This window comes from Lasiosphaeria miniovina, assembly GCF_030549165.1.
Source record: "Lasiosphaeria miniovina strain SMH2392-1A chromosome Unknown B0T26scaffold_1, whole genome shotgun sequence".
In the NCBI taxonomy this organism is placed as follows: Eukaryota; Fungi; Ascomycota; class Sordariomycetes; order Sordariales; family Lasiosphaeriaceae; genus Lasiosphaeria; species Lasiosphaeria miniovina.
In genome coordinates, this window is record NW_026848220.1 from 3,560,963 (window position 1) to 3,585,231 (window position 24,269).

At 55.8% G+C, this 24,269-nt stretch overlaps 8 protein-coding genes across 8 annotated transcripts; 5 read left to right on the forward strand and 3 right to left on the reverse strand.

Annotated features, from left to right (window-relative positions):
- Positions 1–958: 958 nt before the first annotated feature.
- On the forward strand, positions 959–3,494 carry B0T26DRAFT_634796 (VTC domain-containing protein; the record flags this gene model as incomplete). The annotated part of the gene is made up of 2 exons (XM_060436663.1): positions 959–3,127; positions 3,210–3,494. 2 exons carry the CDS (start codon positions 959–961, stop codon positions 3,492–3,494), a joined length of 2,454 nt encoding a protein of 817 aa, XP_060302833.1.
- Positions 3,495–4,381: 887 nt separating this feature from the next.
- On the forward strand, positions 4,382–7,192 carry B0T26DRAFT_46225 (pyridoxal phosphate-dependent transferase). The gene is made up of 5 exons (XM_060435157.1): positions 4,382–4,501; positions 4,582–4,901; positions 5,006–5,830; positions 5,930–6,055; positions 6,169–7,192. Exons 2-5 carry the CDS (start codon positions 4,719–4,721, stop codon positions 6,856–6,858), a joined length of 1,824 nt encoding a protein of 607 aa, XP_060302834.1. The 5' UTR covers positions 4,382–4,501; positions 4,582–4,718; the 3' UTR covers positions 6,859–7,192.
- A 94-nt stretch (positions 7,193–7,286) lies between these two features.
- B0T26DRAFT_633836 (hexokinase-domain-containing protein) lies at positions 7,287–9,081 on the reverse strand (the record flags this gene model as incomplete). The annotated part of the gene is made up of 5 exons (XM_060436572.1): positions 7,287–7,710; positions 7,768–8,222; positions 8,276–8,686; positions 8,740–8,765; positions 8,823–9,081. 5 exons carry the CDS (start codon positions 9,079–9,081, stop codon positions 7,287–7,289), a joined length of 1,575 nt encoding a protein of 524 aa, XP_060302835.1.
- Positions 9,082–11,284: 2,203 nt separating this feature from the next.
- On the forward strand, positions 11,285–13,357 carry B0T26DRAFT_46301 (Ribophorin I). The gene is made up of 3 exons (XM_060435160.1): positions 11,285–11,797; positions 11,878–12,729; positions 12,793–13,357. The coding sequence occupies exons 1-3, from the start codon at positions 11,457–11,459 to the stop codon at positions 13,067–13,069; spliced, it is 1,470 nt and encodes a 489-aa protein (XP_060302836.1). The 5' UTR covers positions 11,285–11,456; the 3' UTR covers positions 13,070–13,357.
- A 2,683-nt stretch (positions 13,358–16,040) lies between these two features.
- Positions 16,041–16,901, forward strand: B0T26DRAFT_596726 (Eisosome component PIL1/LSP1; the record flags this gene model as incomplete). Its single annotated transcript, XM_060435625.1, has 2 exons — positions 16,041–16,619; positions 16,680–16,901. Coding segments are annotated over 2 exons (801 nt in total), but the record flags the coding sequence as incomplete, so codon positions are not given.
- Positions 16,902–17,738: 837 nt separating this feature from the next.
- Positions 17,739–20,990, reverse strand: B0T26DRAFT_635445 (MCM2/3/5 family-domain-containing protein; the record flags this gene model as incomplete). The annotated part of the gene is made up of 4 exons (XM_060436723.1): positions 17,739–18,320; positions 18,382–19,658; positions 19,722–20,588; positions 20,642–20,990. The coding sequence occupies 4 exons, from the start codon at positions 20,988–20,990 to the stop codon at positions 17,739–17,741; spliced, it is 3,075 nt and encodes a 1,024-aa protein (XP_060302838.1).
- A 512-nt stretch (positions 20,991–21,502) lies between these two features.
- B0T26DRAFT_745937 (Longin-like domain-containing protein) lies at positions 21,503–22,440 on the forward strand (the record flags this gene model as incomplete). The annotated part of the gene is made up of 4 exons (XM_060444633.1): positions 21,503–21,542; positions 21,693–21,779; positions 21,863–22,106; positions 22,197–22,440. The coding sequence occupies 4 exons, from the start codon at positions 21,503–21,505 to the stop codon at positions 22,438–22,440; spliced, it is 615 nt and encodes a 204-aa protein (XP_060302839.1).
- A 216-nt stretch (positions 22,441–22,656) lies between these two features.
- B0T26DRAFT_612455 (telomere recombination-domain-containing protein) lies at positions 22,657–23,928 on the reverse strand (the record flags this gene model as incomplete). Its single annotated transcript, XM_060435921.1, has 1 exon — positions 22,657–23,928. A coding segment is annotated over one exon (1,272 nt), but the record flags the coding sequence as incomplete, so codon positions are not given.
- Between the last annotated feature and the right edge of the window lie 341 nt (positions 23,929–24,269).

The window sequence follows — 24,269 nt, forward strand, 5'->3', positions numbered from 1 at the left end:
CGGATACACAAAGAAGCATCCGTACCTGCTGCCCTCGGTCCACTCTGAGCTCTGAACCCGGTAAGGTAAGGTAACCCACAGTGCGTCGTATTGCAGTGCAGAGTGTTCACAGCGGCAATTTGTTTCCATCCCAGGCTTCCCTGCGGGTGGTACTGTGCACGTTTTTAGCTTCTAGGTGGTTGGACAGGGCGCACGTGGGAGGCGGGCAGCTGGTCCGCCTGGAACCTTCAAATCCTCCGGAGTCATTTGCAGGAGAACACTGCTATACTTGTACAACTTGTTGTCCTCTAAATATCAGCCTAGACACTGCACTAAAATAAAAACATATAAGACGGAAGCCTACCAAAGCCTAACTTACAGCTATACTGTACTGGCATCATTCTGTTTCCGAGGTCGAACTCTTTTATCGGACGGTTACCCGCTAGCTTGTTTCTGGAGTGAGCTATCAGAAATCTAACCCCACCCCAGAGCTTCAAGCAATATGATGTGCAGCACCCTGGCCGCTGTGATTCGCCAATGGCATCATCAGCTTTCAGCACGTTTCTGCCTCAGCTGTTTCGCTGACGGGGTGACGGCAGACCGACGCAATAAATACCAGCGGCGCCCAACGCTTTCATCGGTTTCTCTAGCTTGCTTAGCTCGTTGGTTAGTTGCATCTTTGACCGCATTTGCTGTTCCGTGCTGCGCAAGCCTGTTAGTTTATATCTTTTGGTTTTTATTTCTCCCCTTCCTCCCCTCGCATTGCTTGCTTTTTGATAAATATCTGCCGCAGCGACCTTGGCAGGAAGAACAACACGCAGCCGCCTCTCTAGCGCCGTTCTTGACGGCCAGCGCGAGTGGGGTGGAATCGCACGATCGGCGAAAGAGCTTAGATGCGACACTGGGCATTCCCGGCTCTGTCTCCGCTTAGCTTTGCCACGGCGCCGCGAATTTTTATGCTGCTTGGAACCCGAATCCTATGCTAATTGTCGAAGACCTCAAGACGCGAAAAAGAACCTGGCAGTCTACCCGCAATCCACGTCCCAATAGAAAGATTAGGCCCGGCCTCATCGTCATGAAATTTGGCGAGCAGCTGCGCTCGAGCGTCATCCGCGAATACCAATGGTACTACATTGACTATGACGGGCTTAAGGCCGACATCAAGCGGCCCAGCGGGTCTGTGTCCGCGCCTGCCGAAGACAGCACGAGATCGAGCAGGCTATCGCGGCGAGAATGGACAGAGGACGACGAGAGCCGCTTCGTCAGCAAGCTCGAGGGTGAGCTGGATAAGGTGCACACTAAGCAGCAAGTCAAGGCCATGGAAATTTCGAGGAGGATCGCCGTCAGCGAGCGCGAGGTCCGCGAAGTCGTCAATCGCCTCAACGAGCGAGGCCTAGGCGATCAAGGCCCCAGCGAGGAGGAGTTTATGCTGCTCGAGGAGGACCTGAGCGACATCATTGCCGACGTGCACGACCTTGCGAAGTTTGTGCAGCTCAACTACACAGGCTTCTTCAAGATCATCAAGAAGCACGACAAGATGACGGACTGGCACCTGAAACCCGTCTTCGACACGCGCCTGAAAGCGAAGCCGTTCTACAAGGAAAACTACGACGCCTCCGTCGTGAAGCTGTCCAAGCTCTACGATCTGGTTCGAACGAGAGGAAATCCGGTCAAAGGCGACAGCGCTGCCGGGGGCAGCCAAGCTAGCTTTGTCCGACATACAACGAAATACTGGGTGCATCCAGACAATGTGACGGAGCTCAAGCTCATCATTCTCAAGCATTTGCCTGTGTTAGTCTTCAATGCGAGCAAGGAGTTTGAGGCGCAGGATACGGCCATCACGTCCATTTACTACGACAATCCCGAGACGTGGGACCTATACCAAGGGCGGCTAAAAAAGACAGAAGGTGCCGAGGCCATTCGGTTACGGTGGTACGGTGGAATGCAGAGCGAGACCATCTTCGTCGAGCGCAAGACACATCGCGAGGACTGGACAGGGGAGAAGTCGGTGAAGGCTCGGTTCTCACTAAAGGAGAAGAACGTGAACTCGTACCTGCGCGGCGAACTCCTACCAGCCGCCATCTTTGAAAAGGCGCGGAAAGAGGGCAAGAAATCGGAGAAGGCCATTGCCGAAGATGAGAGACTAGCGGCCGAGGTCCAATGGTCGGTCCTCAAGAAAGGCTACAAGCCCGTCTGCCGCTCCTTTTATCACCGCACGGCGTTCCAGCTCCCCGCCGATGCACGTGTCCGAATCTCGCTGGATACCGAACTCACCATGGTCCGTGAGGACAACTTGGACGGTGTCACGAGATCGGGGTACAACTGGAGGCGCATGGACATCGGCGTCGACTGGCCATTCTCGCAACTTCCTCCCGGAGATATCGTTAGGTTCCCCTACGCCGTTCTAGAGGTCAAGCTTCAGACTCAGCTTGGCCAGGAGCCGCCAGAGTGGGTCCGGCAGTTGATTTCGAGTCACCTAGTCGAGGCTGTCCCCAAGTTCTCAAAGTTCATCCACGGCGTTGCCTCCATGTTCCCGGACCGCATCCATCTGATTCCCTACTGGATGCCGCAAATGGATGTCGACATTCGCAAGCCGGTAACCCACGATTTTGGTATCCAGAGGCCGGGACACTCGGCGACGGCGACCACATCAGACGACGACGACGAGGAAGACGATTCAGATGAAGAGAATTCTACCCCGCCGCGTCGCAATGGAGAGACGAGTGCGCAAGCTACTGCACATGGAGCCCTTGGGAATGGGCGGCACCGCCATACACTGGCTGCAGATCTGGAGGAACAGACGGCGGAGCGAACGGCTGGAGACATCACATATCTATACGATTCCGATGACGAAGATGATGAAGACCGGCTGGAGGAGGCAAGGAGGGTTGGTGGGTGGATATACTACCGGACGCTCGCCTCGACCACGGCAAACGCTGTCGCTTCAGGCTCGTGGACCATTCTCAAGGCCCTCGTGCCGCGTCCTCGGGCGACCGAGGTGCCTCGCAACGCGAGGCTTGAGGCCCTCCTCGGCGCCGGCGAGATCCAGGCGAAGAGGTTCAAGGCGCCCAAGGGAAAGAAGATTTATGTCCCGGTGCGGGTAGAGCCAAAGGTCTACTTTGCAGCTGAGAGGACATTTCTCAGCTGGGTAATTTATTTTCCCTCTTTCTTGTGGTATTGGTATCACATATAGCAACTGGAAACTAACCGGACCTTTTTACTCGCTGTAGCTTGAATACTCGATCTATATCGGCACCGTGGCGGTGACGCTGTTGAATTTTGGCAATGCGAGAGGGAACCGGGCTTCTTTCGTGGCAGCCAGTGCGTTTACGCTCGTGGCCATCATATCTCTGTGCTACGCGCTGGGCATCTACCTTTACAGGAGCCAGGCCATCCGCACACGCAGGGCAGCTCGATACTACGACAAGTGGGGTCCCAGCATGCTCTGCGGTAGCATGCTGGTTGCAGTGGCGCTCAACTTTGCCTTTGAAGGCAGGAGTCGCGAGTTTTGGTAGTGGTGGCAGTCCTTGTACGAGTAACGCCAACGTTTTGGGGGGAAATGTACCACAAATTGCCTCGCTCTCTTTGCTGAGCATCTACTGACGCTCGTTCTCTCTTTTCTTTTTGGACACTGCTGGAGCTGTATATATCTAGGTATATTTGCATATAAGTTTGCACTTGCGAGTATGGGTGGGCGGGAAGCCGCCCAACACAGATGGGATATTTTATATTCTTTTTACATTAGGTATTACGTAGTTAGCTTGAGACAGCATTAATGCAGCAGCGCCACGCCGATACCAATATTATTTGGATATTTCATTTTCTTGATCACTGTTTAGGACAGCCAATTTTTCAGTTCAGTTAATCCCGTCAGCTAAGGCTTTTTCTTGGTCGTCTCCCGCCACTCACTGCAGCGAGGTCATGTCAAGAAGCGAGGGTGCGCGCTAGGAGGGCTGAGGCAAAAACTTTGTCTAGATGTAGGCAAGTAAGGTCTGTATGTATTGTACATGTACATACATACTGTACTGTACGTGGTGGCTAAGCCAAGACAGGCCGGCCCCCGGGTGGGGATGGCGACATTTTTTAGTATTCGTCCCGTGTCCCACCGAAAACAACCCCTCAACTCAAGCGTTTTTTTTCTTTGTCCGACTTTAAGACAAACTAGCCCCCGTCCCCCGACCCCTCGTTTTTTTTTTGGCATGCAAACTCCGAGTAGTACGAGCCCAGCAACGATAACAGGACATTCGCGGGTCAGATTGCGGCGTACAAGGTCAATAAGGGCGTAGGAGTAAACGAGGTGAGGCAAGGTCGGACTGTGCTCTCGTTCGCCCACGGCTTCCTTATAAGGAGGGCGTTCTTGTGATTTGTGTCAGCCGGCTGGGCCGATTTCTTCTCTTCTTTTCTCTTTTTTTTTTTTTTTTTTCCAAAAAAATCGTCATCCTTGTCTTACGGCTCTTGTGTCCTGGGGGTATTGCTTCTGTTTGTGTCTGCTAATATCTCTCGAGAGCTAAGGGAAGAATAGGTAAGTATATATTGTACCTTGCCTACCTAGTCATAATTGTTTCGGCAACTCTGTTTTGTTATTCTAACACAACGTATTAGGTTGCCAGGTATTGCATGCTCTGAACTTGGAGAGCGTTGTAAAGTCGGTCGTACAGGACTCAGGCCCCAAAGCCAGCACAAGGACACAGATACATAGCTGTCTACCTTCCTAGGGATATACCACGTACCACGCAGACATGCCCGTCAAGGTGATAGCAGCCGGGCTGGGCCAGTCCATGCCGCCCGAGGGCCTCCATACCGTCACGGTCCACCTCCCGGGCTGGGAGACGGCCTGTGCCTTTCGCAAGGGCGACAAAACTATCTTTGCGGCTCTCAAGTCCATGTACCCGCGGTTCGGCCCCTTTAACAAGGTCAGACAGGTTAGTACTTCTTCCATGAGCCCTGATTGAACCTGAGCGTTACTGTTAGTCTCTGCTCCATCACGGATCTCCCAACTAAACAAATATGCCCTCCCGACACATAGCTGGCAGCCGCAATCCTCTCCCGGCTGGCCCTCCCAGCACTTCCCGCAGGTGAACAAGGCCCAACCTACAGCTGCCTCCCGTTCGTGAGCCCGGACGCGTTCGCCGTGGCGGCCGCCTACGCCGCCTCGCGCCACCGCAAGGACGACCACACCAAGCTGCTGCAGGGCGAGCTGCTGTTCCGCGTCGTCGACATCGCCGACGTGCGGCTGTACCTTGTGGTATTCCCGGCTGCCAAGGCGCCCGGCATCATCGGCATCTGGCAGAATCCCGGCGTGGGCGTGAGCTCACGGCTGGCCGAGATGCTGCTCGCGCACATCGACACGCTGGCCGTGCTTCCATTTGAGGCGTCGTCGGGGGACGGAGACATGCCGTCGTTAGTAAGAAACGGCGCCCTGCCCCCGCCGACCTACCTGCCCGAGGAAGGCGAAGGGCACGAGAAGCTGCGGCAGCGCATTATGGCGCTGCTGAAGCGCGCCCCTGTGAAGAAGACTGTGGCGGTGGCGGCCGTCTCGTCTGGCGACGTCTACCTATGCCCTACGGGGATGGCGGCCATCTACCGCCTGCACGGAGCCGCGCTGGCGGCGCGGCGCGGGCCCGTCGTCGCCCTGGGCGCCGTGTTCCATTCGACGTGGCAGCTGTTCAGCGAGGAGCCGGCCGGCTTCAAGCACTTTGGGCGCTGCGACGCCGAGGGCCGCGTCATGGAGCAGCTGGAGGCGTACCTCGAGGCCGAGGCGGCCGCCGGGCGCGCCGTCAGCTACGTGTTTGCAGAGTTCCCGAGCAATCCTATCCTGGTCAGCGTCGATCTCTGGCGGCTGCGTGAGCTAGTAAGTTTTCTACCCCTTTTCGAACCACCTTGAAGAAAAGGGGCGCTGGGGAAAAAACGGTGTGATATGTTGTGCTAATCAACGTGTTCGCCTCTACAGGCTGACAAGTATGGCTTCGCGGTGGTGGTCGACGAAACGGTCGGCTCGTTTTGCAACATCGATGTTCTCCCCGTGGCCGACGTCGTGGTTACGTCCCTGACCAAGTCGTTCAGCGGTTACGCAAATGTAAGACCCCCTTCCCTATCCCCTATCCCCCTCCCCACCCAACTTGAACACATAACTCCAACCCTCCCTCCCACTAACCACCACTCACCTCCTTTGGGACAAAACAAAACCAGGTCATGGGCGGCTCCATCGTGCTCAACCCAGCATCGGCACACTACAGAGCAGTACAAGACACACTAACCAAAACCTTCCACAACGAGTACTTCTCTGGCGACGCGGCGCATCTGCTGCAGTGCAGCGACGACTATTTGGCACGCAGCACAATACTAAACGGCAACGCGCTACTACTAACACGGTTCCTCGCGACATGCCTAACAGAGCCAACACCATCACCAGTAACAGCCGTGCTGTACCCGCCCTTTACCGACACGGCGGCCAACTACACGTCGCTGATGCGGCCTGCAACAACCACAACAACCTTAGCCACCACTGGCACCGGCAACAATGAATTCGAGCCGTTCGAGCCCGGCTTCGGCTGCCTCTTTAGCATCGACTTCGTCAACAAAGCCTGCGCGCGCGCCTTCTACGATAACCTGGCCGTCTACCACGGACCGCACCTAGGCGCACACCACACGCTGGCGTTCCCGTTCAACGACGCCATCTGGGGCGGCGGCGGGGACCCGGACCCGTCGTTTGCCTACCACGTGGCGTACGGGCTGCGGCCGGAGCAGGTGCGCGTGAGCGTCGGGCTCGAGAGCGAGGAGGAGCTGCTGGATACGTTCAAGGCGGCGCTGGCCTGTGCCGAGGAGGAGCTGAGGAGGCAGACTGCCGCAGAAGCGGCGCAGGAGGAGCCTGTATTATGACGATGAAGGGTGAGTGGCGGAGGATGATGATGCTGGGAGAAGATGATATCCAAATTGCCTTTAAATCAAAGAGCCAGCCCGTTACTTTTGCATTTCTGCTTCAAGCCTTCCTTCCCGTTCCTTCTCACCTGGCTTGGTTTGACTGTCCCATACTTCCAGCTTTTAGCACAAGGGGGCAATCACATCGATAAAGACGCAAAAGACATGAGCGTTCTAAGAAATAATTTTCCGTCTCCAAAACAGCTCCTGCCTAGGATAAAGGTCCACATCTGATCAGCTCTATCTTGTCACGCTCATTCAAATCTCCTCATCACTACTGCCATCCGGTCAAAACAGTGAAAACTAGCAAGCCCTCATGGAGCACCTGAAGAGTCATTGAGGGCCAAAGAACAATCCGATCAAGCCCAACAAGTATATCCGGGTTCCAATCACTGGTAATTCTCAGGATGCAAGATGCCGTGCATGTTGCCGTTCTTTACCCGCTGCAGCGTCAGCGCGGCAATAAGAGCAGCACCAACGCCACTGCCATCCTCAGCAGCTAAGATCTCAATTGGGTCGTCTTCTTTGGGGTCATTCTTTTCCGGCCAATCAAGAATTTCGCGGAGGGCCAGCGCCCCGCGAGCCTTGAAGTTCGGGTATTTGTTGAATACCGAACCGTCGGCGCCCACATGGCAAGTGTTATAGCTCTTCTTCCTGCTAATGGCGGCAACGCCACAGGCCGAGAGACGAGCGGCACGAGTTCCAATGAGCTCAGCCGTGCGCCGAATGAGCTCGAGCTCCGGGAGGCTCGGGGTGATATCAAGCTTGTTCTGGAAGAGCTCAAAAGTCTCCGACAGATTCTCGTACGGATCCCTGCGGCAGAGCTGTTAGCAACCTACACGCATCCTCCTCGGGTACGGCTTGACCCACTCTTCAATGGCAGATAAGAAAGACGAGTCCAGCGAATACGCCTTCCGGAGCTTGGAAATATCCTGGTTAGCAAAGATGTGCGTTTCGTGGTTGTCATGCAAGTCGACCATGACCAGGCGGAAGATTTCGCCGAGATATAGACCGGCGATCATCTTCTCAAACGCTTGCTGTCCCGGGCGAGGAGAGTCCTTGTCGATAGTGATGTCGTAGGGAGTCCGTGGTAGGACTTGGTGCTCGTTGTCGAACGCGCCCCACTCGCAGTTGATTGCCATGGGCGTATCGGGTGGGAGGTTGAGGTGAGCAAGCTTGGGGATCGACCCGCAGTCCTCCATATAAGCAGCATTGCATCCTGTACCAAAGATGCATCCAATCTTCATCTTGGTGTCGGTGTAGGCAGAGGCAATTAGGGTGCCAGTCGTGTCGTTGATCAAGGCAGCTAGCTTGATAGGAACACCCTGGAACACGTCTCAGCACTAGCGTCTTGGGGCCACAAGGCGCGGCATCTCACCCTCGCCGCGAGGGCAGCTTCGAACATGGGCACAACGTTGTGGCCCTCGACGCCGGCAATGTCGAAGCCCTTGGTCCATCGCTGCAGGATTCCCGCGTCGACGTAGTTTTGCGTGGCAGGGTACGAGAAGGTGAAGCCAAGAGGCAGCTTTTCCAGTTTTGACGTGTCACCGTGGTGGGTCTCAAGGAACTGCATGAGACAATCCGCGATGTACTCCCAGAGCTCGTCAGCCTCGCCAGTCTTGAGCTCCTCGGGCATTCGGTACTTTGACTGAATGATATCAAACTCGGACTTTTGCTCCGTCAGGGTGATTTGGCAGACACGCAAGTTAGTGCCTCCCATGTCCAGAGCCAGATACGTGCCCGTCTCGTAGCCAGTCGGAAACGACATGACCCATGTTGGGTTCATAGGCTATCGAGGTCAGCACACGGCGGAGGGGTCTGCGGCGAGGCAGGTTGGCTCACTATGCTTCCTCCCTCGACGCTTAGGCCTATGTCATGTTAGTCAGAGGTTCCCGTCCGAATACCAATCCTCGAACGGTGCTAACCTTTATCAAGCTCGGCTTGGAAACGGTTGGTAATCTGCTTCAGCTTGGCCGTATCAATAGTGAACAGGCACTCGAGCTCCTGGATCTCCTTGAGGAGATCCTGGGGAACGTCGGCAAACGATCCTACCAGGCATGTCAGTACGGGTTGAAAATTGTAGCGAAGACGCCTTGCCCTCTCGGCTTGACTGGTCGCCTTGGTGGTGGTGGTGAAAGGCGCGGCTCTTTGTGAGAGGCGGTGGGTGCGGGTGTGGTTCCGCATAGAACAACGTGCGCAGCTTTCCCAGTGCCGATGCCATGGTGCAAGATTTAGGTTTTACGAACAGTCTAAGGACAGCTCAGGGGATAGTAAAGCATGTATGGGAAATTGTTACAGTAGAATACAAGACGAAGAAAAAAGCGAAACGAAATGGATGAGTAGGGTAGCAGGTCTGTAGGTTTGTAGGTGATGGAGGTAGGATAGACAGCAACCTAAGGAGTGCGGGTGTAATTAGGTGTAGGTGTAGGTGTAGGTGCGAGTTGCGAGTGGGATACCACTTTAGAGCTCGATATTATACCTGCGAGCTGCATGGCAACCAGAGGCAGGCAATTCAGTCGCACGGGTAGATGGAAGTCAAGTGCAGTGTCGTGCTCTCACCTTCCATACTGTGATGGGATGGTCACGCGACACATCCGTAACTGGCGACAGACAGCAGGACCGGGGCGGGCAAGAGAGATACTATGTAGTATCCGATAGGAAGGACCACTCGGTCGGTTGGCCAAGGACGATCCACCTAAACGGCAGATCAGAGGGCAGGCGCTGTCTGTCTTTCTCCAAACTTGAATGATGCATTGCTGGCGCCCTACCGCCATCTGAAATTGGAAAGCCTTGAAAGTCCGAGGCAGTTGAGAGGCAACACCCGAGCGATCGGCTGTCCATGTGCGTAAAACGGGGGCGAGAAAACATAACATACGTACCATGTGTGCCCTTCCTGGACGGGGGCTTCTTAGGTCCTAGACCAACCATGGCGAGCAATTGCAACCGTCGAGTCGCCTTGCCCAGAGACCGAGACTGGTCTTTTTATCTATGTCCTTTTGAGACAGCCTTTACAACTTCCTTTTTAGCGATTTCGTCGACGGACCGAAGCACTGTTTGCGGACAGAATCTGGCAATAGAAGCTTAAGACGTCGGTGCCAAGGGCTTCAAGTTGGCATTTAAGTGCAAAGCCGGCATTCAGAGCGGACGGGTATGATGGGGTTGGTCGGGAGAGCAAGCAAGGTAAGTTGTGCTACACATCCCACGGAACGGCGTGGGTGCTGAGCAAAACACCGCGCCTGCTTAGTACGTAGTATTTAACCCCGGGCAGTGCGGAGTGCTGGGCGGTAGTGTCCTCCCCACCTAAGGTAAGGTAGGCACCTATTCATGTCTCGGCCCATTAGTCACTAGATCGTGTAAGAACTTTGCTGCTTCCATCTCTCGATTTTATTTTTTGGATATAAGACTACGTAATCGCAGGATATGCCTCACTCTATTCCGAACGTTGTGTGCCTCTAGGAATTGAGACGAATATTAGCTACCCGTCTGCTATCCGCCGTTACCTACCTAGACAGCCGAGTGTCAGATGCTAGGTTGTTGGAGTATGTCTACAGTATGTGAAATATTTCATACCGATTGTCTTTAGAACAAGACATCGATATTGAGGGAGCATCATCTAGGCAGCCCACACCTCCCAAATTTGAGCGCTTTAATCTAGCCAAGAAGGTCCCACCCTTGTTGAGTTGCGCGACGCTTCTTACCTCATCTCCCCTATAAATCTTAGCTGAAGCTATGGTGTCTACCACCTTTAAGCACCTACCAAGGTAAAGCAATTTGGTTGACCTGTCTCGGGGCTACAGGTGACCGCCTCTTCCTATCTACGGGCAGCAAAGAAGCTTGCAGCAATTCCCCACCATAACTCCAAGAGCTCACTCCGAGGTTACGTCACTGTCAAGCGACTCGGGAAGGAGTTCCAGGTACAGAATAGTCCTCCAAACAGATAGAAGATATCACCGCCAGGTTTACCCGAGTCTCCTAAAGCCTAAGCTCCCATTGGTACATTAGGGTGAATGATTTCATCTAGCGCGAATTGGAGAAGCAATATGAGTTTAATGGGCCCCTGGAACGCTCACTGAGACGTCTGAAAGACCTAGCAGGATATCATCCTGTGAGCGTGTTGGAAGCCTCAATAGTCCGCTGATTGTCTTTTTGGAATAGTGTATATCTCACATTGTCTGATTGACAAACATCTGTTCTAGGCAAAACCTTCAGTGAGAGAGATGGATTCCTTGGTGTGGTAGGCGGGGAAAAGGTCAACCCGCGTCAAGCAAAAGCAAGTGGCGGGGTCTTGGGGGTTTGTGTAACTGTGGAACGGGCCCCTGTCTCGGAACATCGGCAGCGGATTACTCCGAGCTATCAGCGCACGACGGGCTGACAGGGGTCTAACAGCAACGTAAGCTTTCTGGAGACACCCAATTGTACTAGAGGCCACGGTGATGCTTGACGAGGATGCTTGACGGCCGAAATCCAGCTCCACTCGTCGTCCATCCCTCGATTTTCTGACTTGCAATTGCAATTGGACACGGACGGTTCATGAGCTCGTCCGTCACCTTGTTTCCAAGATGAAGACGTCGGCGGTCTTCTCGGCCGTCCTCTCCTTCGTGACATTCGCTTCGACGAGCTCAGCAGCGAGCAGCTCGCACACCGACCTCCCCTCGACATTCACGCCGCCCCAGGTATTCAAGAACGCCAATCTTGTCCACGTTATATCCCTCGAGAAGAACTATGTCAAGGAGAACATCAACGTAGTAATAGAAAACATCGACAAGGCGCCGCAACAAGACTACTTCCAACCTTTCACGGCCGACCAGATATCGCGGCTAGGTGGTGTCGAGGTTAAGGATCGCAAGGATGCCAGCGTTGGTCCGTTTGGTGCCGAGGTTGTCGTAGTTGACTCGAAGAGGTATGTTGGCGAAGGGGAAATGGATAGGACGCGCCTGAGCGAATGACGTTCAATATCGTCCCCCGACTAACACGCGACAGTGACCTCCAGTATCTTCGTATCCGGCTTCCCACTCCCCTGAAACCCAGTGCTCAGCAAACCATCGGCATCACCTTCCATTTTTTGAAGGCTTACAACCCTCTGCCCGCGTCTATCAAACAAGAGGATACGCAGTTCCTCTCGTATTCCTTCTCCGCCTACTGCCCGTCGGCATACACCACGTCGAAGCAGAAGACCGAAGTCAAGTTCCCGTCAGCTACCGTCCCCGACTTCACCAAGCTACCCGGCAGCGGAGAGGTCAAGGAGTTCCCGCAGAAGCAGGGATCGAAGCTTACCTATGGCCCCTTTGACGAGAAGCCGGCCGGCGCTCTCGAGCCCGTCCAGGTTCGGTTCGAGTTCAACAAGCCCGTGACCCACGTCGCCCGCCTTGAGCGTGACGTCGAAGTCAGCCACTGGGGTGGGAACGTTGCGTTTGAGGAGCGCTACACCATATTCCATCGCGGAGCGAACCTATCTTCCCTCTTCAACCGTGTGAAGTGGGCGCAATCGCAATACTACCAGCCCGCTACGCATGCGCTCAAGGAGATCAAGTTCCCGCTTCGCATTGGAAGCGCCGATCCTTACTACACGGACGTGATTGGCAACGTTTCCACGTCGCGATTCCGCAGCAACAAGAGGGAGGCTCTGCTCGAGATCAAGCCCCGGTATCCTCTTTTTGGCGGCTGGAAGTACCCATTTACCATTGGCTGGAATTCGGATGCGAAGAACTTCCTTCGGACACACTCTGGCAATGCGTACATCTTGAACGTCCCCTTCCTTGAAGGCCCGAAGCAACCCGAGGGAGTCGAGTACGAGCAGGTCGAGGTTCGGGTAATCTTGCCTGAAGGCGCCGAGTACGTTTACCCCGAAATCCTCTTCTCCCATGTGTCGAAATTGTGCTGATAAATACTGCATAGGAACGTGAAATATTCTACAACCATTCCGGTTTCGTCGATCACGGACGCCGATGTAGTGACCCACAAGACTTTTCTAGACACGATTGGCCGGACGGCTCTTGTGATCAAGGCGCGCAATCTGGTTGACGACTTCCGGGAGCGGGAGTTGGTCGTATCCTACGAGGTTCCTCTCTTGGCCAGCTTGCGCAAGCCCTTGATCATTTTCGGCAGCGCAGTCGCGCTGTTTGTAACCACTTACATTTTGGGTTCGCTCGATTTCCGATTTTCTTCCAAATAACTTGAGCGAGGTAGAGAAGCGAGAAAATGCGATTGTAAAAAGGGTTGGGACAGGATCTATATCTACTTTTTATCTTGAAATGTATCTTTGTATCATCATCGCTCCCGAGGGAATCTGCAAAAGCAAATGGAGATGCTGGCTTTCGAATGATACTCGCGCGTATATCTAGGAGTGATTCCATGGGGTAGACACGGCACTCGGACACCCCGAACACAACCCCGCTACAGGGGCTTTCAAGATGATGCGGAAGTTATTGATGCAGTGCCATTCCCGGCTCGAGTTTTCGTGATCATCGGCTGATTTGCGTGTAGATCCTCGTATTCTTCACAACTGCACCTTCGCAAGCGCGTTCCATGCTAACTGCGCACACCTACGGGCTTTTTCAAAATTGAATAACTTTGTCAGGCTTGCTGGCAGTCGTCATCGGCCTACCGGGATGTTTCCTGCTTGCCGCCGTCGTCAGGGGTGCCAACTTCAAAGGTCGCAGATGATAGAGTCAATAACGGCGGCTGTTATAGATGGCCCACCTCCACCGGCTCCCAACATGCTTGCATAGCAAGGAATATGCCGAATTTCAGGGTCTTCGGGGTTCCTTTCAGGGGTCCAACGAAATCGAAAACGTGAATCGGCGATGCTGGCTCGAGAAGGTGGTACTCTAGAGAAGAGTCGACGGTGTGCGAGCTTGGCTGTCCTGGTATATATGAGCGTGATGGGCAAATGGTTTTGCTTTTTCAGCTCCATCTTCTACCTGCTCTTCCCATTTTTGAACCCCTTCTACCGATTCCCAAGGACTATCGTGTGACAGCCAATATATTTCATACCTCGCCAGCTCCCGCTGTTTACTGTCAACCAGTACAGCAACCAAAGACGAAGCCATACTTCAGCTCATACCTTCAGAGACGGTTTCTTACAGCGCCGCCAGAGTGGAATACAAAACATACCGTGATACCCGACGAAACCCTGCAGCCAGCCAGCCAGTCAGTCAGTTGCCGAACATGTGTTTTGGAAGCTCCAGCAAGGCCAAGGGCGGCGAGAAGTACTACTACCACGAAGAAATCATCCCCGTGCGACGCCACCAGCACCAACCGCACCACAATCACAACCACCGCCACTCATCGTCGTCGTACCACTCATACTTGCACTCACACTCGCTCTCGCCGCCTCGCTCTAGCTACCAGAGCCACCGCGTCGTGCACCAGATAGCGGCCAGCCCGCGCGCCAGCGTCACCAGCTACAGGGCCACCGGGCCCGTCGTCTACGAGCGGACGAGCAAGAAGCACTTTGCCTAGAATATTAGTATTAAGTAGCCGGGGTGCATGTCTTGTTGCTGTTGTTCTTGTTATCACTATACCAGAGATGTATGGGAATTATATATGGACAGTGGGGACGTAGATGTTATTATATACCTATCTGCTAGTGAATGGGCTCGCTTGCGAGGGCTGGGCAAAACGGAGAGGGCGGAGGGATGCGGACGGGATAATGTATAATTCTCATAGTTAATCACAAAGTTACCTATCTACCGTACCTTACTTGTTGGGCATGTTACGATAGTAGGTAAAGTAGTACGTAGTAATACAGTGACAGTTACACAGCATTTTGTTGTTTTGCAATTCGAGATTGGGACGTTTGGGGAGAATCTTTCTTATTTATTTAGCTACTGCCAAATCTTCTCTAGACTGGTCGCGTGTTACACTGGAAATATCCCACTGGATTTCCATTACCAGAATAATCAGATAGCTTCTGGGTTGGAACGGACGGCATCTGGGCGGTGTGAAGATCGCCAAGACAAAGCGAGGAGGTGGGGTGAGTGGATGATCCAGGGTCTCTTCTTTGCGGGTGGTGGGGTATGACGTCACATGTGCCTCGCAACTTGGTGTCAGCCTATGACGACAATATCGGTTTCGGTTTCTCTGTCTTGGGGGAAAGGGCAGCCCGGGACCGCAGGGATTGGATCTTTTCGGTAATTCGAGGTACTTTCAGTAAAATGTCTCATGTTGCGGGACAAGGGAACCTAAGAAGATCGCAGATATTTGGGAATATCCTTTCATATGGCAGGCGCTCAAGACAGCGAGCCAGCCAGCGCGGCGTCGTACATTGCAAGACAGAAACTATATGGACGCTACAGCAAATAAGTAAATCAAAAACGGCCTGGGCCTCGGTGACGTCGGGAACGCTCTGCTTAGACCCAACAGTGTCGACTCGACATGCATAATGCGTTAATGGCTTTCCACTCGTAGTGCCATTCGCCGACTTTACTTGTACGGGTGGAAGCTAGTAGCAGCAGCGACCGACTGACTCTCGTCCCAACCCGCGTCCCAACTGCTTATCGACCAATGCGTTAGGTCCAAGACTCCCGCTAGCTAGTGTTACGGAGATGCTTGCACCCTAGTTTGAGAATAGACTACCGAGTATCGTCACCTGGACAGGCGGTTAACTAGGAATCACCTGCAAAGCCGTATCATATTACCCATCTACTTAGTACTAACATACCTACCGTCTCCTCGGAATCTTTATCCTACCTCGCCTACATTCTTGAGTACAGTGCCTGTCACTTCATTTTAAACTGCGTTAATATAGCCTTGCCCCAAAATCTGCGGATATCAATCCCCGGAAAGAGCCAAGGAATCGAGCACGTACTTGCCCCTATTCCCAACATCCCAACATCCCGGACGCTCCTAACCTCTCGATATTCGAGGTTGGCGCAACCAAGAAGGAAACAAACACCATGTAAGTTCGTGCTCCCGTATAAACATATGGTCGACGCAGACCACACCTCCACAGCATCAGTGTTTGCTGGATATTTCCGCTTTGCCCCTTTCATCATGTCTCGCAAGAGTGGCGACGGGAGGTTTTCTACCTTTACTCAGTGGTAATAGCCAGAACCACCGCAAGCCTTGGGACCCTTCATGCCGCTTCCTCTCTGTTTCTCCGAGCGCACTAAGCCGACATTAGCACGTGCGTGAGCTAACCATCCCCTCCCTCTCCCAGGAATCGATCGCTATCCATCCGGTCGCACCGCGGCACTGGCGGCACTGGCGGCACGTCGACGCTGGGCTCGGGGTCAACGACAGGCAGCAGCGGGCGGCGTGGGTTCAGCCTGGCGTCGCTGTCGCTACGGAACCACCACCAGCCGGAGCTGTCGCGGCGGCTGGCGCGGCTGATCAAGTCGGAGAACAGCCTGATCGGGGCGCACGAGGCGGCGGGCAAGGAGCGTGTGTTGATCGCGACGCAGCTGTCCGAGTGGGGCGAACAGACGGGCGACGACTCCATCAGCGACGTCAGCGACAAGGTCGGCGTCATCCTGTCGGAGCTGGGTGAGCAGGAGGACAACTACGCCCACGCCCTCGACGAGTCGCGCGGCGTCCTCAAGGCCATCCGCAACACGGAGAAGAGCGTGCAGCCGAGCCGCGACGGCAAGGCCAAGATCGCCGACGAGATCGCCCGCCTCAAGGCAAAAGAGCCCGAGACGGCCAAGCTCGTCGTGCTCGAGCAGGAGCTCGTGCGCGCCGAGGCCGAGAACCTGGTGGCCGAGGCCCAACTGACGAATATCGTATGTCTTTGTCTCTTTGACCCCTTCGTAACAAGAAACCACGACTAACACAAATAAAAGACCCGCCAGAAGCTCAAGGAAGCCTACCAAGCCGAGTTCCTCGCCACCATCGAGCGCGCCGAGAAGCAGACTATCCTGGCGCGGCACGGGCTGCGCCTGTTGCAGCTGCTCGACGACACGCCCGTGGTGCCGGGCGACGCGCGCGCGCCGTTCGCCGACGCCGCCCAGGCCCGCCAGATCCTCAACGACGCCGAGGACGACCTGCGCGACTGGCGCCTCGAGAGCGCCCTGGCATCGTTCCCTCGCGACCAACAGGACCAGATTGCCGGCGGGACTAACAAAAATCCTCAGGGAGAAAGCACGGCTCCGTCTTCACCGGCGCAGACTGTTGTCGAGACGCGCACGCGCAGCAGTACTCTAGAGAGAAATGGCGCGGGAGGGACTGCTGCTGCTCATAATGCCAAGGGGGCAGCTATTCAGGGGATGGCGCCTACCCCGGCTGAAGTGGGAGTTTAAAGCCATGGAGATGGAAGGGGGACAGATGGGAAGAAAGGGGTTTCTTTTATTTTTGTTGGGATTAGGTTTCTGATACCGTTAGCTTTTTGACCTTGTTTGCCATTCTCTGCATTTCGCTTTGGCTCACGCAAACTGCGTTATATTTTCCCCATCTTCCCTATTTCGCTTTACGGTATTTCGTTATTGTTATTTTCTGACAATCATTATACCTCGGGTGGCCTGGTGCTCGCTGCCTGACTTGTCCCCCTCTCTTGCGGTTGCGAGTTTGTGTACTTTGTAGCAAGGCCGTGTTGTTTTCCACTCGCAGGAATAGGGACACGGAAAATACAGGAGAAAACCCAGTTCAAGTACCTATTTACCAAGCACAGCCGACCGTGGCTTGCCCTGCCCTCTACGAAACATGGGAAATACAATTACGAGAGAGAGAGAGAGAGATGCAAAACGAACAAAACTCCCATCGTGTAAACAAACAGACAAGGGGAAAGAAAAACTATTGGCCGGTACCACACACAGGTTGAAAATCATGTCTACATCCATCCACTCGTGACTTTGCCATCTCTTCTTCGTCGGCACGCATAGCACATGCGCGCAAAACACAAGCATTTAAACACTGGCCGTAACTCTCCTAACGCTCTTCCGCGCGCCTTCTCCAGTTATCATGACGGAGCCCTCCATCTCAAGGGTGCGCATAACGTCAGCGAACTCGGAGTTCTCGACTGGAACGCCAGCCGACTCGCTGAGCTTGCGGGCAACGTCGCTGAAGCGGACCGTCTGGCCGCCGGCCGTAAGTTCGTCGAGCAGGACTAGCACGGCCGTCTTCATATCGGCGCGGCGCTGGCGCTCGGCCGAGCTGGTGCCCTCGGTCAAGAGGCTCATGTCGATGCGGCCCTGTGAGTCGGTGGCGGCCGTCTTGAGCGCGACCTTGATAAGGCGCACCGCCTCCTTGACGTCGTCGCGCGTCACCGTCTCGGCGAGCCGCATTTTGGCGTGCGCCTCGGACAGCCGGATCATGCTCTCGAGCTGTCGCGTCGTGGCCGTGATGCGCTTCTCGGCCGCCCGCACGTCCTGGCCCAGTTTGCGCATTTCCACGTACGCGTCGACCAGCTCCCGCCCTGCCTCTGGCGAGATCTTTGGGTGGACCTTGGCTCGCGCGTACGAGATGTACGACGTCAGGAACTCGACCGGCTAGGTTTCATGTTAGTATGAGATACGTCACATGACAAGTTGAGTTACTGCAGAGACTTACCAGAACATCGTCATCCGAATGCGCCGACTCGGGCTTGTCCTCGAGGTACATCGACAGCAAATGGCGGGCCATGCGTTGATCCGTCTTCTCGTCGACGCGGTCGAGGATTAGGTAGACTAAGTCGAAACGGGACAGCAGCGTGGGCGGCAGGTCGATATTCTGGGGGACAGACACATCCGGGTTATAGCGACTACCAATGGGATTGGCAGATGCGAGAATACTAGACCGGGCATTGAGGGTCGTAATGATGCCCGCCTTGGCCACCGACACTGTCTGTTGTTCCATGACTTCGTGCAACACTGAGCGTGTCGACTCGTTCATCTTGTCGAACTCGTCGATGCAGCAGACGCCTCCATCTGACAGCACAAGCGCACCAGACTCGAGGACGAGCTGTCGCGATTCTGGGTCTCGGGTCACGTAGGCGGTGAGACCAACCGCCGAGGATCCCTTTCCACTAGTATAAACACCGCGAGGGGCGATCCTGTGCACGTACGACAGGATCTGTGACTTGGCGGTAGATGGATCGCCGCAGAGGAGAACGTTGATATCGCCACGATATCTGGGGCTTGCGCCCTTTTCAAAGGTCTTGTTCGTGCCTCCGAAGAGCTGAAGCAAGATTCCCTTCTTCACGTCTTCCATCTCGTAGATCGAGGGGGCCAGGGAGCGTGAAAGAAGTTCATAGATGTCCGGACGAGCGGCGGTTGCCCTGACCTTCTCCTCTTCCTCGGGTGTGACCTTCTTAACTTCGTCCAGGCTCTGACCGTTGACATGGGCCTCCTCTTCCTCTGCGAGGTCGAGGGTCGACGTGTCAGCGCCCACCCGCTTTTTGTCAACCTTTTGAACGTGGACGACATCGATGTATGTCTTGTGCACACTCTTGACCGTTCTCTGGCGCGGGTTGACACGGACAGGTGTGACCTTGAAGATGCCTGTCAGCTCGACGCGGTCACCGGCTTTGCAGAAGTCAACGAGCTCGTTGTAAACACAGACAGACACCGAGTGCGGAGTCTGTCCTGGAGGAACGGCATCGGGAGTTTCCTGCAGCTTGATGATCTGCTTGTCTTCGAACATGCATCGATTGTGGATAATCTGCATAGAGTTCTTGGACTTGCAGCGAATCCGGGGGCACTCTGTAGGCTCGCGGATCTTTCCTCTATCGAGGCTGACGGTGACGGAGTGGCCGCAAACGCTGCACTTGAAGAAGGCATCCTTCATGTCGGGAATGACAGGCGTGGTTCTGATGACGAGTCCTTTAATGCAAACAAGCTTGTCCATATCTAACCGCGTTTGTTAGTCCATGGTTTAGAGGCACACCTTGAAAAGAACGCAAGAAAACATACCAGACGGGTTCAGATCACGGAGATTTGTATTAGCATTGAGCCCCCATGGCCGGACAACGTAGGCCATCTCCGTGACCTGGTCCTCGAGGGTCGGTTGTTGCGGCCCTTGCGAAGGACGCGGGGTAGACGGTTCTTCTGGCCGATCCGAACTAGGGAAGGTAGGCTCCGAGCTCTGCGAGGCGTGTGGAGCGGGCCCCGAAGTGCTCTGCGAAGCCCTCTGGGTGGCCATCTCAGAGCGCGCAAGCTCGATCATGCAGTCGTGAACGCACTGATCCATGACAGGCACGATTTCGCTTGGATACGACTGTACCTGGTGCCAGAGCTTCAGGGTCCGCGGATAGGCTTTCAGGTCGCGAAGATCAAGGTAGAGCTTGTTTGTGCCAAGCAGCAACATGTTCTCCAGCGTCTCCCAGTAGGGCTTGGAGCTGGCCTCGGGCATGCCGTCCGTCTCGTGCTCGGTTGCGCCATCCGCCCACAGGCGGTACTTCTTGGTGAAGTTCTTAAGGAAGTCCTTAAAGGCGACAAACGAATCATCAATAGAGATGGTAGTACCCCAGATCAGTCCCTGACTGGAGCCGCTGAGGGCATTGGCCTCGGATGTATTGGGGTTGTTATTTGTGAAAGAGGCAGCATCCGACCCAAGGGTGGAGCCATCACGGATTACGCGGCCTGAGTCGTCGAGAATGATGCGGCGCGGGACCTGGGGGGTGCGGTGAACATCTGGGTTGATATCTCCTCGCCGCGACCGGGCAGTGGCCGACCTCTCTGAGCCCACGAACAGGGCACTGCTCTCGCTTCGCAGGTCTGACTGCTGGGTAAGATTGCGCCCGGGGCTGGAGCTGGCCTCGTAGCGGATCGGGGAGGATTCTATTTGCACATGTCAGTTTTGAGGAGGCTAAGTGATAGGTGGCAAAGCTCACCTCCAAGGAAGCCAGTGCCACTCGCGCGAGGAGTGCGGTCGCCAGTGCTCTGCGTGTCTGTCTGCTGGCGCAAGGGAGAGCTGGGGGCGTTGTTGAGGCGAGACGCGGTGCTCTGCGAGTTGCTCATCTGGCGGAGAGGAGACGAGACTGCATTTGGATTGTTGGCGGGCGACGACTGGAAGAATAGCGGACTCGAAGCCAGCGCCGAACCGCGGGTCTGGCGGGGAGTCGCATTCAACCCCTCTGCCGGATCCGAACCCGATGGACCAGCTGGAGCGGGGCTGCTTCGGGGCTGCGAGTTGCGTGAGCTGCGCGAGCCGCGCGAAAGGCGTTTTGACGGCGAAGACATCTTCTTGTGGATTTATTGTATTTTTGCGCTGTGCTGCACAACACCTTTCTCGCAATTGTTCAAGGGTGGCGGCAGCAGGATAGCAGCACGAGAAAAGTTGCGAGTTGGGGATGGTGGATGGGGATGGCTCGGAAAGACTCTTTCGGTCGGCGCTTGGGCGAGCGAGCGGGCGAGAGTGGCTTGAAATGAGAGAAAAGGAGGGAGACGCGTCGTTTCGCGTGCCCGGTCCAAAACCACTTTACACGACCGCGTCGACAGGGGTAACACTCTAGCGCATGGACCCACCCGCCCCTGGTGCCCCGAGGTACGTCCCTTGGCGCACTTAAACCTTGAGTGGGGCAGAGGTTCAACTGCCACATCGCAGCGAGCGACCGCTTCATACCAGCATCCAGCGCTGTCGACAATACCGCCGATACGCATTTCCCGGCGACCCTCGAAACAAGAGCCCGGCCCCGACCGATCGCGCCCACTGTCCAGCCAATTCCAGAAGAGTCGTGAAAATATCAGCCAAGATGTCGCCGGGAATGTCGCTGTATAGCATCAACGCTATTGGTACACTTTGCTCCCCTTCCCGCCCCGTCGCAAGCCACCATCGGTGCCCATACGCCCACCCTATACCGCACCGCAACTACACTGCACTGCACTGCACCACAACGCACTTGGGTCTAGGTCATCTCATCTCACTAACCTGCCGCTCTCTAGTTATCCTATCTAGTGACGATGGGTCGCGGATATTCGCCAAGTACTACACGCCGCCGCATCACGCCGCGCCGGGGCCCGCCGGAGCTGGTACGGCCATCTCGTTGTTGTTGCATCTAGTCCCTCCGCGCCGGGGTTATATACACACAAGCTGACAGAGGAAAACGTGATAGCGCCGACGGTGACCAGCTCGCAGAACCCATACCCCGACAAGGCGTCGCAGGTGCGGTTCGAGAAGGGCCTGCTGGCCAAGACGGCCAAGCAGCAGGGCGACATCCTCCTGTACGACAACCGCGTCGTGCTCTACAAGTGCGAGTCCGACGTGGCCCTGTACGTGGTCGGCAGCGTCGACGACAACGAGATCATGCTCTACAACGTCTTGCTGGCGCTGCGGGACAGCTTGCACCTCCTCTTCAAGTGAGTGCCGTCCAGAGAGGAGAGAACCATTGAAACAAAAGAAGGGCCGAGAAACGATAATAGCTAACTCTAGCCTACCCAACCTGGCAGGCAATCCGTCGACAAGCGAACAACAATCGAAAACTACGACCTGGTCTCGCTCGCCATCGACGAGATTGTTGACGAGGGCATCCCGCTAGAGACGGACCCGACCATTGTGGTCCAACGGTGCAGCAAGGCGCCGTCGCAGGACGTCAACCTCAGCCGCATCGACCCCTTTAGCGAGCAGGGCGTCAACAACCTCGCCCAGCTAGGCAGGGCGAAGCTGACCGACTGGCTGCGGCAAGGCTTGTAGCGTGTTGGTTCGTGGTTTTGTAGCTGTGGAGATGTCTCGATGGCTGGGTTTTACGTGGAAAGATGACCGACATCTGTCTTTAAATATGTCTTAAAACGCGTCGGGTTAGTTGGCTGGTAGCAAGAAAAAAGCAAGAAACTCTTTTTATCTTGTCTCTTGACAACCCAGCTCTTGAGAGCGTCGTCCGGTCTATAAACGTCTGTCTTATCTAACAGGTCTAATGTCCGAGGCTGCCTTGCGGAGCCGGTTCATGACAGCGGCCGCGATATCCTCGCCGTCACTCACCCCCTCGACAAAGATGACATCTGCCTCGCGCCGGTCCAGCTCCCTCAGCGCGGCAAATAGCCCGTGGGCCACCCCTCGCACGTCCCCGCCCAGATCAACGTCCAGCAGCCTCGCCAGTACCTCCGTGTTGTCCGCGCCGCTGCCTAGTAGTGTGCCCTCACTCACGGCAAGAACAGTCCCCTCTCTGTCCTCGTCGCCGCTGCCGTTGGTCTGTTGTAGTGCTGCGCCGATCGGCAGCCCCGCCGCGACAGGCCAGTGCCTAGTCCTGATCACCGCGATAGTCCGCTGCCTCTCCCCGGCCTCGTCTGGCCTCCTGAGCGCCCGCTCCAGGTCCTCCGCGCTTGGGACAGCGGCTCCGGCTCCTGGGCCGCCCGCCGCGGCTTCGTACAGCACCACCCGCGCCTTGGGACTGTAGTGCTTGTACTTCATGCCGGGGGCGCGCGGGGCCGTCTGTGCGGCAGCAGCAGTAGCTGTCCCCTTGCCACTGTCGGCGTTCCCGTTCCCGGCGCCCATCTCGGCGTGGTCCTTGTAGGCCTTCTCGACGCGGTGCCAGCCGGGGCAGGCGCGCAGGGCATCAATGCTGACGCCTCCCGGCCGCAGGACCGCGGGCGGGTTGCACAGGCCGTCGACGACGGTGCTCTCGACGCCGATGGCGCACGGCCCGCCGTCGAGGATCAGCTCGATGCGCCCGGCCAGGTCGTCGCGCACGTGCGCCGCCGCTGTCGGGCTCGGCCGCGTGCTGGCGTTGGCGCTCGGTGCCGCCAGCGGTGCTCCTGCGAGCTGGATTAGCGTGCGCGCCAGCGCCGACGCTGGCATCCGGCACCCAAACGTTGCTAGTCCTGCTGTTACCTCGGCCGCTAGCTGCGACGGCTGCGGGTTCGGGAGCAGGATCGTCAGCGGGCCGGGCCAGAAGCGCTCGATCAGTGGCAGGTAGATGGCCGGGATAGTTTCTTCTTTTTCTTCTTCTTGTTGTTCAGGAGTAGTAGTAGAAGCAGGTTCTAGATATCTCCGCAGCATGTTTAGGTCGCACACGTGCACGATCAGCGGGTTGTCGCTGGGCCGGCCTTTGGCCGCGTAGATGCCCCTGACGGCGGTGCTGCGCGTGGCGTCGGCGCCGAGCCCGTACACGGTCTCGGTCGGGAAGGCGACGGGCACGTCGCTGGTGCGCAGGTTTACGCCGGCCTCGATCAGCGGCGCCAGCAGTGCCCCGCCATCCTCTGCTGCTGCTGCTGCCTTGTCCTGATCCTGGTCCAGAGACGTATAGGACACCTCCCAGCGATCGAGGTGCCTTCTCTTCTTCAGATTTTTGGTATTGCTGCCAGCGGCGCCATCGCCGGCATATGAAGACGGACTAGCAGCGCCAGTGGGAGCCCAGCGGCCGAACGCTTCGTCGTCGTCCTGCCGCCGCTGGACTTTGATGATTCTTGTCTTCATGGCTGCTGCCGCACGTCCAGGAGACGCCATGTAGCTGCTTGCACTCAGGCAGCGCTTATGGGCGAGGTCAATTGCAGCCAAAGTCGCAACCCGAAATACTTTGGCGAGAC

Excerpts from the sequence above, each read along its gene's own strand:
- B0T26DRAFT_46225 (XM_060435157.1), top strand. The coding sequence starts at position 4,719 with ATGCCCGTCAAGGTGATAGCAGCCGGGCTGGGCCAGTCCATGCCGCCC. Across the intron at positions 5,831-5,929 it reads TCTGGCGGCTGCGTGAGCTA|GCTGACAAGTATGGCTTCGC; the intron begins GTAAGTTTTCTA and ends TCGCCTCTACAG. Across the intron at positions 6,056-6,168 it reads CGTTCAGCGGTTACGCAAAT|GTCATGGGCGGCTCCATCGT; the intron begins GTAAGACCCCCT and ends AAACAAAACCAG.
- B0T26DRAFT_46301 (XM_060435160.1), top strand. The coding sequence starts at position 11,457 with ATGAAGACGTCGGCGGTCTTCTCGGCCGTCCTCTCCTTCGTGACATTC. Across the intron at positions 11,798-11,877 it reads GTCGTAGTTGACTCGAAGAG|TGACCTCCAGTATCTTCGTA; the intron begins GTATGTTGGCGA and ends AACACGCGACAG. Across the intron at positions 12,730-12,792 it reads ATCTTGCCTGAAGGCGCCGA|GAACGTGAAATATTCTACAA; the intron begins GTACGTTTACCC and ends AATACTGCATAG.